The sequence below is a fragment of the Lampetra planeri genome, chromosome 21 (genome assembly GCF_965212315.1).
Source record: "Lampetra planeri chromosome 21, kcLamPlan1.2.h2, whole genome shotgun sequence".
Classification (NCBI taxonomy): domain Eukaryota; kingdom Metazoa; phylum Chordata; class Hyperoartia; order Petromyzontiformes; family Petromyzontidae; genus Lampetra; species Lampetra planeri.
In genome coordinates, this window is record NC_136127.1 from 1,375,976 (window position 1) to 1,392,121 (window position 16,146).

At 46.9% G+C, this 16,146-nt stretch overlaps 1 protein-coding gene across 4 annotated transcripts in view; it reads left to right on the plus strand.

Annotated features, from left to right (window-relative positions):
- IFT88 (intraflagellar transport 88) overlaps positions 1-6,655 on the plus strand; it is a 95,059-nt gene extending 88,404 nt beyond the window's left edge. For 3 of the 4 annotated variants that reach the window (XM_078603707.1, XM_078603704.1, XM_078603706.1), the window contains one exon: positions 3,502-6,655. In XM_078603707.1, coding sequence (XP_078459833.1) covers positions 3,502-3,629 — 128 coding nt within the window. In that variant the 3' untranslated portion in view covers positions 3,630-6,655. The remainder of the gene's footprint in view (positions 1-3,501) is intronic. The other variant, XM_078603703.1, reaches the window with a different exon arrangement.
- The last annotated feature ends 9,491 nt before the right edge of the window (positions 6,656-16,146 follow it).

Genomic DNA, 16,146 nt, shown 5'->3' on the forward strand with positions numbered 1-16,146 from the left:
TCTTTGTCAGTGGGCAAACGTAGAAAATCAGCAGGGGATCTAATACTTTTTTCCCTCACTGTAACGAAACATTTACAGCCGGAACCCTTTGTCGCACGCAGGGTGATTTTAGCCATTGGTAGGACACACCATTCTGCAGTCTTTACGCATGTTGAACATTTCCTGCTGATCATGTGTAGGAAATTCACGTGTTATTTATCAACACTGGAAGATGTACGGTGCCAGATGCTATCTGCGAACGTTGCAATGAATTTGAAACTCATCTCATTCGTCAGTAACACTGTGTGGGCGACGTTTCGGGTAATGGCCCTTTTTCATAGCACATCCAAAGAATTCAGGCAATTTCCTGAATCGTTGCCTGTCGTATGTGTATCCCTTGAAGGCCACAGTGTTATTGACAATTGTGTTGAGGCTACTTGTGATTTGTGCTTGTGTGCACCACTGCTAATGCAGCATCACCACATAATGTGTAACAGATACAATTGACCCTGCATTGAGTTTGCAGGACCCTGCATTGAGTTTGTATTTCTGCAGGAATTCATATTTTTTGGTTCTTTCGGTAAAGTCACGTAGATAGAAAAATAAAGTTAAGTTTACTTGAATAAAGTGAAGTTTACTTGATTTGTTTTATTATTTTTTCTGTCTACGTGGCTTTACCGAAAGTAACAAAGAATATATAAAATAATATTTTATTTTATTTGTCAAGTGTTAATTAAATGAGTTGGGTGCGAATTACGTGGCCTACACCAGAGATATGGGACCTTTTTGCCAGTATCAAAGCATTACAAATAAGACAGGGTTTCACCCTTTCTGGCAATACAACAGGTGTAAAAAAATTCAAACGCCAAATAGATGATACCTTTTGCAAGGAATCAAGTCTGCATGAACCACACCGAGTAATCTTGATTTGAAGCGTTCGTGACTGCAGGGATCCATACTCTTTGGTTCTATCGGTAAAGTCACGTGGGTAGAAAGAACCAAAGACCACACGGAGTACTTGTGGTGACAATGCAAATAAAACATACTCTTATAATACAGTGAGGGAAAAAAGTATTTGATCCCCTGCTGATTTTGTACGTTTGCCCACTGACAAAGAAATGATCAGTCTATAATTTTAATGGTAGGTTTATTTGAACAGTGAGAGACAGAATAACAACAACAAAATCCAGAAAAACGCATGTCAGAAATGTTATAAATTGATTTGCATTTTAATGAGGGAAATAAGTATTTGACCCCCTCTCAATCAGAAAGATTTCTGGCTCCCAGGTGTCTTTTATACAGGTAACGAGCTGAGATTAGGACCACACTCTTAAAGGGAGTGCTCCTAATCTCAGCTTGTTACCTGTATAAAAGACACCTGTTCACAGAAGAAATCAATCAATCAGATTCCAAACTCTCCACCATGGCAAAGACCAAAGAGCTCTCCAAGGATGTCAGGGACAAGATTGTAGACCTACACAAGGCTGGAATGGGCTACAAGACCATCGCCAAGCAGATTGGTGAGAAGGTGACAACAGTTGGTGCGATTATTCGCAAATGGAAGAAACACAAAAGAACTGTCAATCTCCCTCAGCCTGGGGCTCCATGCAAGATCTCACCTCATGGAGTTGCAATGATCATGAGACCGGTGAGGAATCAGCCCAGAACTACACGAGAGGATCTTGTCAATGATCTCAAGGCAGCTGGGACCATAGTCACCAAGAAAACAGTTGGTAACACACTACACCGTTAAGGGCTGAAATCCTGCAACGCCCGCAAGGTCCCCCTGCTCAAGAAAGCACATATACATGCCCGTCTAAAGTTTGTTAATGAACATCTGAATGATTCAGAGGACAACTGGGTGAAAGTGTTGTGGTCAGATGAGACCAAAATGGAGCTCTTTGGCATCAACTCAACTCGCCGTGTTTGGAGGACGAGGAATGCTGCCTATGACCCCAAGAACACCATCCTCACCGTCAAACATAGAGGTGGAAACATGCTTTGGGGGTGTTTTTCTGCTAAGGGAACAGGACAACTTCACCGCATCAAAGGGACGATGGACGGGGTCATGTACCGTCAAATCTTGGGTGAGAACCTCCTTCCCTCAGCCAGGGCATTGAAAATGGGTCATGGATGGGTATTCCAGCATGACAATGACCCAAAACACACAGCCAAGGCAACAAACGAGTGGCTCAAGAAGAAGCACATTAAGGTCCTGGAGTGGCCTAGCCAGTCTCCAGACCTTAATCCCATGGAAAATCTGTGGAGGGAGGTGAAGGTTCGAGTTGCCAAACATCAGCCTCGAAACCTTAATGACTTGGAGAAGATCTGCAACGAGGAGTGGGACAAAATCCCTCCTGAGATGTGTGCAAGCCTGGTGGCCAACTACAAGAAACGTCTGACCTCTGTGATTGCCAACAAGGGTTTTGCCACCAAGTACTAAGGCATGTTTTGCAGAGGGGTCAAATACTTATTTCCCTCATTAAAATGCAAATCAATTCATAACATTTTTGACATGCGTTTTTCTGGATTTTTTAGTTGTTATTCTATCTCTCACTGTTAAAATAAACCTACCATTAAAATTATAGACTGATCATTTATTTGTCAGTGGGCAAATGTACAAAATCAGCAGGGGATCAAATGCTTTTTCCCTCACTGTATAGGCATTGTCTTTGAAACTGATTGGCCTACACCAGAGACAGCCTTCTTTATATAGCTGCTCATCCCAAGCTATACATGCTCTGGTGCATGTATTGTCTTTGTACTGTTCGCCTGACACTGGTGAGACAAGGCCATGAAGAAGGTTGTCTCTGGTGTAAGCCAATCAGTTTCAAAGACAATGCCATCTATTACTGCAGTATCTTTGCATGTTCACCACAAGGACGTGTGGTTAATGCAGATTTGATGCCTTGGAAAAGGTTTCTATTTGGACACCTGAACACCTCCTGTTTTATTTCCAGAAAGGGTAAAACCTATTCTTATTTTCTATGCATAGAATTAAACGTAAGTGATTATGCATCATTACCAGTATGATACCAGATAGCCACCAACGTTGGAAATTCTCTCTCTCCAATTGGTCCAGCTTTGAGAGGTTTTATTAATAATTCACTGGGTAACAAAAAAAAATGTTCCTGGGTAGTAAGTGTTATTTTCTAATTGCTTATGCCTCAAAAGTACTGAAAATTGCTATTCCCCACAAACTTTGCTGTTGTGACCAGGACAGTGATATTTTGAAATGTACCTATTTTCAATGAGAAAACGTGGTGTGCATTTGTGTCATCCCTTCACACAAAGCAAAGGTTTTGGGGACTAATAGCCATTGTCTATACTTTTTAGGCATAAGCAATTAAAAAAATAACACTTAGCACCCAGAAACAAAAATTGTGGTACATAGTATAAGCTGTTTATTTCCCCAAGTTTCCTACTGCACCTGAGTTTATTGAGGAGTAAACAAAAATAGATTTGAAACTGAGTGTTGTGCATAGCGTGCCATACTGCTGCTGCTGCTGTTGTTGTGTGCAGACGCTTCGTACAGCGACCCGCTGGGCCCGCAGGCCGAGCGGCCCCGCACGGCCGCAGCAAGGAGGCGGCCCCAGGAAGATGACGACTTTGGGGATGATGAGATCACCGATGAGCTGCTGCCGGACTAGACCCGGCACAGGGCCCCCCGTGTGTGAAGAGACTCGGTGAACGCCACCCCCCCACTGCACACGCGGCTAGACTCAGTGACCCCCCACCACTGCACACAGCTAGACCCAGTGACCCCCCCCCCCCCCCCCACACGGCTAAACTCAGTTTACCTCCAGCCCATTCTGCATTTCGTGTTGATCAGGACAGATTGGAACGACTATAACTTAAAACAAACCAACCATAGGCAAGGCAGTTATACACTGTGTGTGTATATACACACAGTATAAGCTCTGTTATCCGGCATCCATGGGGAATGGTGGGTGCCGGTTAATCAAATATGCCGGTTATCTGAGAGTTATACGTACTTATGGTTCACCAAATGCTCCAAGTACATACAACTTTTAAAGAAAGAAACTAAGCCCACATGTTAACTCTGATATAAGAAGTAATAATCTACCCTTTTACAGAGGTACTCATTGGTTAGTTTTAGAGCATCATTCTAAGTTGATTCTAGAGAAGCAGTGGGCCGTTTAGAGTCGTACAACATACAAAGTCACGATACAGCACAAGCACAATGCCATCGCTACGGCGGATGGCGGATGTTTACAATTGAGACTTCCGCTAGCGTCACCACTCTAAAAGTGTCTTGAAGCTTGCGTAAACACCAACGGATCTTTGAAAAGCGCACGGAAAGATGCCGGATGGCTGTCGCAATGTTTCGGGATACGTGAAGGAAGATTTGTTTTGCCGTCTATGACAGATACCGGTTCAGAATCAGAATCTATTTATCCTGGAGAAATTCGATGAGCTATTAAGCTTCTTAATATAACATTCTGGATGGTAAAATGCCGGATAACAGAGCTTTTCGTGTATATACATTCATCATAATCGTATGTTTTCTTGTTGATTATTATTCTCTGATTGTTGGTAAACTGTCTGCCTCATGGAGTTTTTCAGTACATTTTTAAAAGAGCATCTTAATAAATAAATGCATCTCACTGCTTAACAGATATCTTTTCCTATTACGTTCCAAAAGTTGTAAAAGTAATGCTGACCTTCATTAAGTTATTGGTGACCTGGATGTTCAGCCCAAACTATGGTTATTTAATACAGCCGTCTATACTAATGCCTGCTGAAGCTGCATTGAAAGCCTCAGCCACATAACTCAGTTATGTGGTTGAGGCTTTGGGTGCCGTTGTGGCGAGATGTTAACGACCTCGCCTGGTATGTAGGAGGCCGCGGGTTCGATTTCGACCCTGGCCATTGTATATTTGGAGTTGGCGTGTCTGTCTTCCAGTGGCCGTGTGGATTTCTCTCCAGTTTTTCCCTCCACATTTAGAATCAACATCACTCGTTTCGAGTATTTGGCTGCTAAAAATGTCCACCTGATAAGCCAACTTCTTGGGCTATTATTTGTGATAGTCAGGTCGCTTTTGAAAAAGAGCTATCCAGCTCAGTAGGCCTTACCTGGTAAAATAAAAACATTGTTTAGTTTAGTTTGTGTGCTGTGACCCAGTCAACCAACACGAGGCGTCTGCGAAGACCCAGCGTGGTTGGCATGGATGAGACTCTCAGTGCAATTTCGGATTGGATCTGTGGTACTGTTCACATTGTATCTGTTCATGCTTGAGATAGTATACAGAATAACACCTTTTACCACATGGCACACCAAGGGGAAGGGCAGTCGAGTCAAGAAAATAATGTGTGGGAAAAAAGAAAGGGGAAGAGAAATTCCGGGACGCAAGTCTCCCAAGATAAAGAGGGCACGGGCTCAAGATGAGCAGCAGCAGCAGCAAGGAGGAGCACCGGGCAGGAAGGAGAGGAGGGGAGAAGGAAATTACTTGGCCAAGATGTCGGGGATGAGACGGTGAAGATGATGAGAAGAGAGGTAGAGAGAAGGAAGATGCAAGCAGAAGTGAGCCACACAGAGGGGCAGCGTGTGTTTTTACAGCGGGCAGAGAGCAGAGAGGGATTCGGAGTGGGGGTGGCCACAAATATATCACGGGATTAACGGGGGGACTTGAGCTGATTTATAGATGTGTAGATTTATTAAATTCATAATACAGGTTTTTTGGGTTAGATCACGTAAATATATGTCATTAAACCGGCCACCATTTATTACATTAAATGTACACATACATATCCTTCCATCGAAAAATCTCAATTTGTTAGGCTGTTTCCGTGAAGTGAAACGTAATTTTTGTTACCTCAATGTGAGGTCTGATGTTCCAATCTATGTGCTGATGATCGTGCTGAGAAAGGAAAGCGGCAAATGTTGATCATTGAAAGCTCTACTTAATCCAGCCTGGTGCTGCTGCAGTCAGAGCTCTTAACGAACCAGTTAAGTGTTAGTCCAGGGTACATAAAATAGGTATCAGTTTGTGCAAAGTCAACAGCAGCCATCCTCTTATTCATTTGCTATTCATGTGTTAGGCTTTTTTAGATCCGCATTTCACTGTTGACTCGGGCCAGCTCTTAAAAGAGACGTCAAGTCTTCATGGGCTCTCGCCTTATACAATACAATCTGTCAATCCTATGCCAAAGGAATTTGGAATTGTAGCTTCTGGCTCACGGCCACCAGTGGAGATGAGTGTTGCCCCATGGTTGTTTGAGCAAGACTATCCTGTTGTATAATACGGTCACGTGTCTTCTTTTCCTCTCTGAAATAGTCTCAATTGTTATACTGCGTTTTTCTTTATCTGACGATTGAATTTGTACACCAAAAAAATTATATTATAAAATCTTTAATACGGAATACCGGACCATTCTTTGTGTTGTGCACTTAATTGCCGGGATCTCAATGTTAACGGTGCACCGCCCCTAATGGCACGTACCGTGCACGTCTGTCATCCAGCACCTTGGGAGGATGTTTGGTGGACTGCTGGGACCATGAGGTGGCCAGGAGATGGCAGTACTGCTCATGGGGTTGTCACTCATCCGTGCAGAACTTCCAGCGTCTCTCCTCGTGTGTGTGGGTTTTCTATCGGTGCTCGATTTCCTCCCGTATACACAATTCTTTATACGAATAAAGTATTTCAATGCAAAACTCTCCAGAAAACAAGTTTGTGGGAAGGCCTTTCGAGATAAAATGTGTGAACAATGTCCTAATTGCAATAAGTCGGCATCATAACAAAACTCCACATGCATTGCCACCTCCGCTTGGCTAATGCACGTGTCGCACACGAAATGTGTGACACTTCACACAGCCTTTCACTCCCTAATTGGTCTGTGAATCTGTGGAGAAGTGGAGGTCATCCCGAATTGGCAATTTGTACTTTGCGTGCAAATGGAAATGACACCGAGGGTGAAATGCAATTACACACAGCAGCACAAGCCGAAATAAAATCCAGTTGATTTTATCCCTCCTGGACCTTTACTCTGCCTTGGTTTTATTACTTGGTGTCACAGCTGACAATCTGACAAAAAGAAGAGAGGCAGGCCAAGATTCAGGTACATTTATCATGAAAATTGTTAAATTATGAAAATTGAGGTTTAAGTATTTATAAATATATTCGTGACTTTTGTGTTTTCTAGGTCAGGCTACTTGTTTGGCCCAGATTGAACAATTTTGCAAGGATTTTACTGCCAAACTTTGAAACACCTGTTCTTTTGGGCAGTTATTTTATTATTTTCGTGGAAAAGTAAGGCATTCCGCTCTGCAAGAGATCTTGCCGACGATCAATTGCAAACGTACGGAGAAGCGATTTATGGGGGAGATGCCCATCAGGCATAATTAGTGCAGACTTCTACCACGAGACGGGAGCCGTGGGCATGGGGGAAATGCCGCAGTCGGCATGCAACAACATGAAAGGTGGGCCTCTTCACGTTGGTGCAGAGGTGAGTTTATTGAATGAACATGGCAGGCCTTTCACACCGTGGATATATATTTTTTTGGTCTTCCCACGAGGCTCTTTGTTCGCGTCAAAAAAAATGAGCAGCCGCACTAAAAATGTCATTATTTTAAAGGTGCAAATACAATGAGCACCGATTAGCACAGTTGCCCACGTACGGTGCGTAAGGAGTTCAACATACGTACGAGCTCGTGACAGATGCAAACGTTACACGTTAAACAAAACACGGGCCAGGAGGATTCCGTGGGTAGAAAATGAAATTTTGAGAAATATCGGCAGGTCCCTTCAGCCAATAAAAAAAACTACTCTGACTACATTCATGACTCGATAGCAACACTGCAGCTCTGATATTTACAACGTAATCATTGGAAATGGCATATAACAGAGAGTCGCTCGCAAGTCACGAGTTTTTTTGTTGTGGACCGTTCCACCTTTTCGAAGCGGGAAATTCGGCCACTTCTCATTGTAGCTCCGGCCCGCACAACAACAACAGGGCTCATCGATGCGGCCACATGGCCGCTCTGGTTGCACGCGTTACTTCACAAAGGGCAGGCTGTGAATGAGCAAAGAACGCGTGAAGTCTCGCTTACAGCCAACATCATCAACTGTCCATGTCAGTGACAGTAAGTGCTGCTGAGAACAAAATGGCAGTGCAGAACGCGGGTGTCATTTGTTTTTTCTTCACAGCATGGAGGTATAACAACAAAACTAAAGGAAATGAATTTTTATTTTTACCACTGAGCTATGTAGCTTTTTTTTCAAGAAGCGACCTGGCCACAAATGATAGCTCAACGAAGTGGCTCTTCATGTGGAAATGTTTATCAGCCAAATATTTAAGAAACACGTTGATTCTAAATGTGAAGGGAAAACCCGGAGAAAAATCCACGCGACCACGGGGATAGAGACACGCAAACTCCACGTACAGGTGTCAGGGTCGGGATCGAACCCCCGACCTGCAAAATTCATAATTGATTTTTGGGTCAGAACACCCAAGTAAAATGTATGTCATACACCCTCCTCCACCCGACACAGACAATACAATTGTCGTGTGAACCAACGTGCCAACATCGTGTCACTGCTTTAGTATCACCGGTGTTTATGATGCAGAGATCCACAACCCATTTAACAATTGGGTACGAACGTTTCACTTGTAGTCACAACCAGCGTGATCAGGGATTCGACGGAACTGTGAATAAGTCCTCCAGTCTTAGGCCTTAAATAGATGGCTAATACAGCATCACTGCCGACTATGTAATTAAAACCTTAATTATATATAGGTGCCAACTGTGTGCAAAATTAGGCCTTTGAAACAATGGGATTAGCACCACTTTAAATCACTTCATTTTGATTGTCTCCTATATTGTGTGGTTGGGCATTAATATCCATAACGCTTGGGGCTGTGAGAATGAGGCCAAGAGGAGTGTTTCTTTAGCAGGGCAGGGGTTACGTGGCCTATGGAGACTACTCTGAAAGGGACGAGAGTGTAACGAGAAGGGTATTTGAGGCAAGGGTGCGATCTGAATTTGTGTACGGAGCAGAGAGCTGGACACGAAACTGTGCAGCTCGAAAATAAGGCGATGGAATCTGAGCACTGGTATCCGAGATGATGGAGGCTGGGAATTGTGCGACAAGACCGGTTGAGAAGTGAAGGTGACCAGGTCAGTTTTGAAGATACGATTGGGTCAACAACAACAAAACAGTTTTTTTTAATGCTGGGTGGGACGTGTGCAGGATGTGGCTTGAGCCCATTAGGCGAGAGAGACGTTGGAGTGGTGCTCCACGTGTCGGGCGACCCTTAAGAGCACGCGGCGGGTGACTTGTCAGGGCGATTCGGGTGTGGACGCCGCGCAATCTGGTGGCGGAGGTGGCAGTCGGCGGCGCCTCCTCGCGTCCGTCAGACGTCGTCGTCGTAAGTGCGGGCGCGGGAGAGCGGTACGGGGGGTGGGGGAGCAGGAGGGGGTGGGGGAGCAGGAGGGGGTGGAGGAGCGGGGAGGGGGTGGAGGAGGAGGGGGTGGAGGATGGCTAAGCGGCTGCATCGTGCGCGCTCCGCGAGGGCGCCCCGCGCAGCCTTTGCCATCACAATCGTCACGATCTATCCGCTGCTGGATGAAGGCCACCCCCTGTGTCGTCGGCGTCTCGATCCCCCGCACATCAGATCATCTCGTCGCTCCATCTCTGGCGGCGTTCATCCTCGTGGGCGTGTTGCCTCCTTGGCCTGCCGACGATGGCCGGCTGCCCGCCTCTGCCCTCCACCTCGCGGCGAACTCCACTGCAAAACCGATTGGCCGTGGATTCAACCTTTCTAGAAGCATCCATCACTCATTCATTCGGGCCCGCATGGTCAGCAAAGGAGTGTTGCGCCAAATGTGACCTCTTGTGACAGCGCTCGCATGAACAGCTCTCGCTGCTGCACGCCGACATCTCTCGAGCGATTTGTTTGATCCACGGGTCACGGCGGTGGGGGTGGGGAGCGACCACGGGGAGCGGCGCACGGTTCTCTGAGGGTCGCAGTTCGCTTCCAACGCACTGCCGGATTATCCTCGTAGCACAAGTAGCTACATTTGCTACGGGCCCCGCACTTTCAAGGGCCCCGCGCTAAATGCTTTAAAGCTATCCATTCCGGTTCAGTGAATCTGCACTTGCTTAATTACTATAGTACTATACCACCTTTAACATTTATGAACGACTAGGTATTTAAGATTAGCGATTTGTCGTATTATCTGGCTGTATAGCAAATGAAAAAACAATTACTTTACTATGCAAGTAAAAAAATAGTTTTTATATTTATGTTTTATTTAGGGCCCCTTTATAACATATGCTACAGGCCCCGCACCAGCTTAATGCGGCACTGTTCAAACGTCGACCGCCAGCTGAAGTTTCGCAATTCGCTGCTGGAGTTTGCGCTTCAAGCCGTACACCGTGTCCGCAGAGTGACAGAGCCGTTTCCAACTGAGCATTCGATCCGTAGGGGACCGGTCGCAGATGTTGACGGTGACATTTCTGACGAAGTCAAGCCATCGGATGCCAAGGAGGCATCTTTGGCATCACGTGTGGAAGGACTGGAGCTGATCCAAATCAGCTTGAAGCAATGTCCAGGCCTCTGCAGCCACCGTACAACAACGACACTGACAAAACACAATCCATCCCTCCTGAAAGGAAAACCTCTCTCGTACACCCCCGCCATAGATGTTGTGGTGCCACGACCGCTGAGCAAGCGCCACGACTCCCCCCCTATCCCCGTCCTGAACGCACACACGCCGCGCGCACACACACAAGCAGCACACACACACGTAGTGTCCCGGCGGGGGGTTGCCTGGCACCACGGGATTTCATCCGAAGGGCCCCTAGGTGGGAAGTCCCGCGGTTTCCCGGTGCCAGGAGATTGGCCGACCCCCCAGGACAAATCACATTGGCTTAAAATTGTATGGACGCACAGAAGCTCACCGGGCTAGCAGCAATGAGTCACTCACCGCACCGGGGAGGGGCCAGGGTGAAATATTAAGCGAACCGTGCAGACGGTGAGGTTAGAGGGAAATGCTAGTGCACACTTGCAGGTGTGTATTCGCCAGCCAGGCGGCCTCCCAGATTAAACCAGCTGAGTCAGGGGTAAGGAATGCGGCCGCAAAGACATTGGGCCGGGAAATAGTGTAACGTAATGCTCTAGGTAACGGCAGCGAAACGTTTGAAAATCAAAAGGTAGGCGCACGATTGGCTGCGCAGAATGACGTAACGTAACCCTGGATTTTCGAAATCACAGGGCATAAAATGGGAACCCGAAACGGTTCAAGGGTCTTCTTATCTCCAACCGCCAGGCTGCCCAGACCGACGCCCCGCCTGCCTCCTTTGAGCCACTCACAGCGTCCGTGCGACGCTAGCGAGTGCAGCTACGAGACAGCGATAGGTAAAGTCCTCTCTCATCTCCATCCCTCCGACTCTCACAGCGTCCGTGCGACGCCGCGAGTGCGGCCGTCAGGTACGTGGCAGGGCGCGTGAGTATTTGGGGGATTGGAGAGTGATAGGATCGGCTCTGCTCGCAGAATATTTCCTCCGGGCAGTGCAGAGTTTTTGCGCCGCGAATAAAGACATGAGCATAGAGCTTCGGCGCAGTGTTGGTGACTCGAGTGTGTGTGTTCGCGCTGCCGCTTTAGAGCGAGTCTTAGCGTGGCTGCGGGCCATTGATTAACCATCCGCCGGCACGCGTATTCGGGAGGCCTTGTGCGGAGCATCTGCGTGGGCGGACGCACGGTGAGAGAGAGGGCAGAGTCACAGCACGAGCGCTCGTTAAGATAACCGCCTGCAGAAGCGCGCTCGTTCGCGCCGCCGCTATAGCGTTAGTTGTGGTACGGGCACGTATTAGAATACAAGCACCAGCAGGGACGCGCGCGTTCGCGCAGCCGCCTTCGCATTAGTGGTGGTATACGTACGTGTGTGTGGAGTAACCCCGTGCGGCGGTGAGAGGGCACCCACGCGGGAGGACCGATCACCCGATCGGGGGGGGCCCAGCGGGAGCTGAGCGATGCGGTGGAGGAGGGAGTGAATGGGGCGAAAGTAGCACCCCACCCGCCCAGCGAGGGCGGTGGGGCGGACGTCTGCCCCCACAATGCGATGCTACAGATGACCCTAACAATTACCTAGGGCCCGATCTCAATCATCTCCCCTCTCATCAAGATATTTGAGACTTTGATGAAAAAAAGTTCCTCGGAGCTCTGTGCATGGCCCTATCCTGTTTTTGCTGAATGTCAACAACCTAGACATCTAAAATCTGCACTCTGACATTAATATTATTTTTCTGGTGACACAGCTCTGATAGCCTCCAGAAATTGCATGGAGGAGTTAGAACAGCATCTACAATAAGACTTCGATAATCTTCAACATAATGCCCTGAAACTGGTCCTCAATGCTAAAAAAGACAAAAGTTTTGTCTCCTGACTGCCCCAAACCTGTATCTCCACTCATGAACATTGCAGCTCTGGACTCATTGTAGGTCAACAACTTTAAATATCGAGGCATTATCCTGGATTCGAACTTTCAATAAGATGAAGAAAAAAAAAGATTCCTACACGTAAACTAACTCAGTTTTCCACCTCGACGCTGTCTGTATAGTTAATACCGCCATCCTGCCCTGATTTGATGATTGTAACATCATCGGCCACCCAGCTTCTGAATCTACCTCAAAACGTCTCATTCCGTTCTACCACCATGTTGCTCTTGACGCCTCCTACAGAGTTCATCATTGCAACCTGGACGTTATTTCAAATTCCCCCCCTCTGAATATCCGGAGAGACCATCACTGGGCTGTCTTCATCCTAAACGTCCTCTTAAACAAATCCACCAATTACCTAAAGGACCACTCAGTTCCTCAAACTCCCTGCCATGACCTCAGAGATGCCTCCTTATTACTACTAAAAACACCATTTACTAATACTTTGGTAAAAAGTCTTCCCACGTTGCTGCTCCACGTTTCTGAAATACTCTTGACGCTCATTTAGAACGTGGTTCCTTCCCTTTCCTCTTCCGTCTTTACCTCTGCCATTGGGCCGAAACCCAGGGCTCACTTGCACCTGCACCTATAGCTTTATTTTGGCGTCTCTTGCTCCCACACGGGGTTTGCAATCTCTTTTTTGACTTGCGTGTGTTTATGTCACTGTTCGACTAAAGTATAGCGCTTACTTCCATATGTACTTTGATTGTTCTGGCGCCTATTGCTCTCATATTTTATTTTAACGGTTTTTTTTTTACTATTAACATATTTCATTTATGACCTCGTTTTTTGTGCAATATTTCTCAAGGACCCTGTTCTCTGCAATATTGATGTTTTGTCCTCGTTTTTGTTGTTTCTGTGCTCACGCACCACGGATCTCCCTTGCAAAAGAGCCAGTCAATTGGCTGAAGGGGACTATCCGCCTCACAAATCAAATAAAGTCAAACTGAACGGGATGGAATAACCGGCCTCAAGCTTGCCACCTTAATGCTTCTGGAAAACAATGGCCCAGAAGGCAATGAAACAGACCCCGTATTGATTTCATGTCACTTTATTATTCAGAACCCGCCAAGACAGCACCTCATAATACGTACAGCATGGTTGTGTTCTTAAAAACCTGAACGTATAATGAAAAATCTTATATCGAAACCTATTTTCCCATAGGGTCCCGTTATATTATCTAAGATATATTCATAAGAAAGGGGTTTCTTACCCAAAACCTGCTAAAATAACACTTTTTAACACAACTAAGATATTTTTTATGCACAAATATGGAGAATAATAACTAGACAGGTAATTACTACTATTTATTTTTACGAGCTAAGGCCCACCGAGCTATGTAGCTCTTTCTCAGAAGCGACCTGGCCATCAAAAACGATTGCTGAACGAAGTGGCTCATCACGTGGAAATTTATAGCGGTCAAATGCTCTAAACACGTGTTGATTCTAAATGTGGAGAGAAAAACCGGAGGACTCGGAGAAAAATCAACGCGACCACGGAGAGAGAGAGAGAGACACACAAACTCCAAATATACGGCAGGCATCAGGGTCGGGATCGAAGCCACAACCTCCTGCATACCAGGCGAGGTATTTTAACATCTCGCCACCCTGGCGCTCCAATTAAAAAACAAACCGTACACTGTAATTTACAAACCATAAACTATGGTGCACAGCGTGTGAGGTGATGCTGCTGCTGCGAGGTGATGAGGGGTGGAGGGGAGGATGAAGGAAGGGACTGGAGGAGCGGTGTAAGGCCCACAGGGTGGTGGAGCGTTTCGTGGTTTTAACCACGTGGCTTTGGTGTAAACAAGTGGCTGTGAGGATACAGAATGCAGCGGGCAGGCAAAACGGACTGAACCGTGTAAAATGCATGCACGGAAAAATGACACGACGTGCATTTACTCTGCGTTTTTTTCCACTGAATTTTTTAAAATTTAGAATAAGAAAACAAAACAAACCCCGTAAAAACGAAACAAACGAGAAGTAAGCCGAAAAGAAGCATGAATTTATGACGAACGTAATAACATTAACGTATATATCGGCATACGGTACTTTTGAGTGAATTGCTATTGCCTCTCGTGTGCACTCGATCAGATTTCTGCGTATTTTTTTATTTTGCTTATTCGGTGATAACCTTCGTCTCTGGGTGCCTCTTCAACCTCTGTTGGGTCCTCCTTGGCCAGGCCTCGAGCATAGTCTGACTCAGACCTTGACACAGGTTTTTTAATAAGAAGAATAGTGTCAAGTTGGAACGAGCCGCTGCTACACCACACAATACTCACACCTCGAAGACAGAGAGCGAGAAGACGACTCGGAGGCACGAGGAGGAACCACACCTATTATTAACTATATATTTTTTGACCAGGTTAAGTCCTACTGAGCTATGTAGCTCTTTTGCAGGAGCGACCTGGCCACAAATGATCGCTCATCGAAGTGGCTTATCGTCACGTGGAAATTTAGAGCAGTCAAATACTTGAATAAACGCGTGACGTTGATTCTAAATGTGGAGGTGAAAAACCTGTGGACCAAAAAAAAAATCCACGCGACCATGAGGACATGCAAACTCCAAATATACAGCAGGTGTCAGGGTCGAGATCGAAGCCACGACCTCCTGTATAACGGGCGAGGTAGTTTACAACCGGCCACAGACACGCGGGAGGGTTGCAGCAGCCAGGCAGCGAGTCGGTGCCAAATCCCTCCACCCCCCCAAGCTCTGCGGTCCTCTATATGAAGGTGTTTTCGGCCAATTACTGAGTGTTTACATGTGAGAGGAAATTAGAGCACGAGGAGAAATCCCATGCGTGCGCGGGAAGAAAACACTCGAGCTCATCCAGACAGAAGAGGTGGGAGTCCACATTGCTGCCGTCACCGCTTCTCCCCGCGAGCCAGGGTACGGGCTCCTCCTCCTCGACTCCCACGGGAAGGCAATCCGTCGACATTTGCGCGATCCGCCAACCCTCGCTGCCTCCGCAGTGCTGGCAAAACGACGCCTGCCTGTGCGAGCACCCCCAGCACGCCTGTTGCGACAGCCCCGGCATCAGCGGCCCTGCGGCTGGCCGCTTGTTCCACGCGGGGTGCACAACTCCCGCACGTGCGCGAGGCATCTCTCGTTTCAACTCCATTCCGTTCCTCGCACACGCTACGACGAGAGGGCTTCAGCGGAGGGAGTTCGCGATTCCTCCTCCTCCGTTGAAGGAGCGCGGGACTGCAGGTGCTTGACTGCGTGGTCCACAGTTTGAGTTGCATGGCCACAATCGCACGGCTCTGGCTCGTGTCTTTAATTTCCCACCGATGAAGATTGTGCGCTTCTCTTTTCAACACAAAAACATATTTTAGCAAGGCAGGCTCGCACCTCAAATTTCCCAGCATCCAATAGGGGTTCTTCTTCGGCTTAATATTGTTAACCTTTAGTAGTATTATCATGACATAACGGTGGAGCAGTAGCGCAGTGATTAGCACTATAAACCTGGTGACCCGAGCTCAATTTCCCACGCCCGGCTAAAATCACTGGCGAGTGATAGGTGAACCAATCCTTCACGAACCTGCACTGAGTATAGAACCAAATCAAGCACAATAAATAAAAAGTGCAGTGTTCTTTACATACACTTTTTAGGTGAGGGCGCTGGTGAGGTGGGAGAGCTGGTGGGGTGAGTTTGGTGATAGCTGGTGAGGTGAGGGCACGAGTGAGGTGAGGGCACGGGTGAGG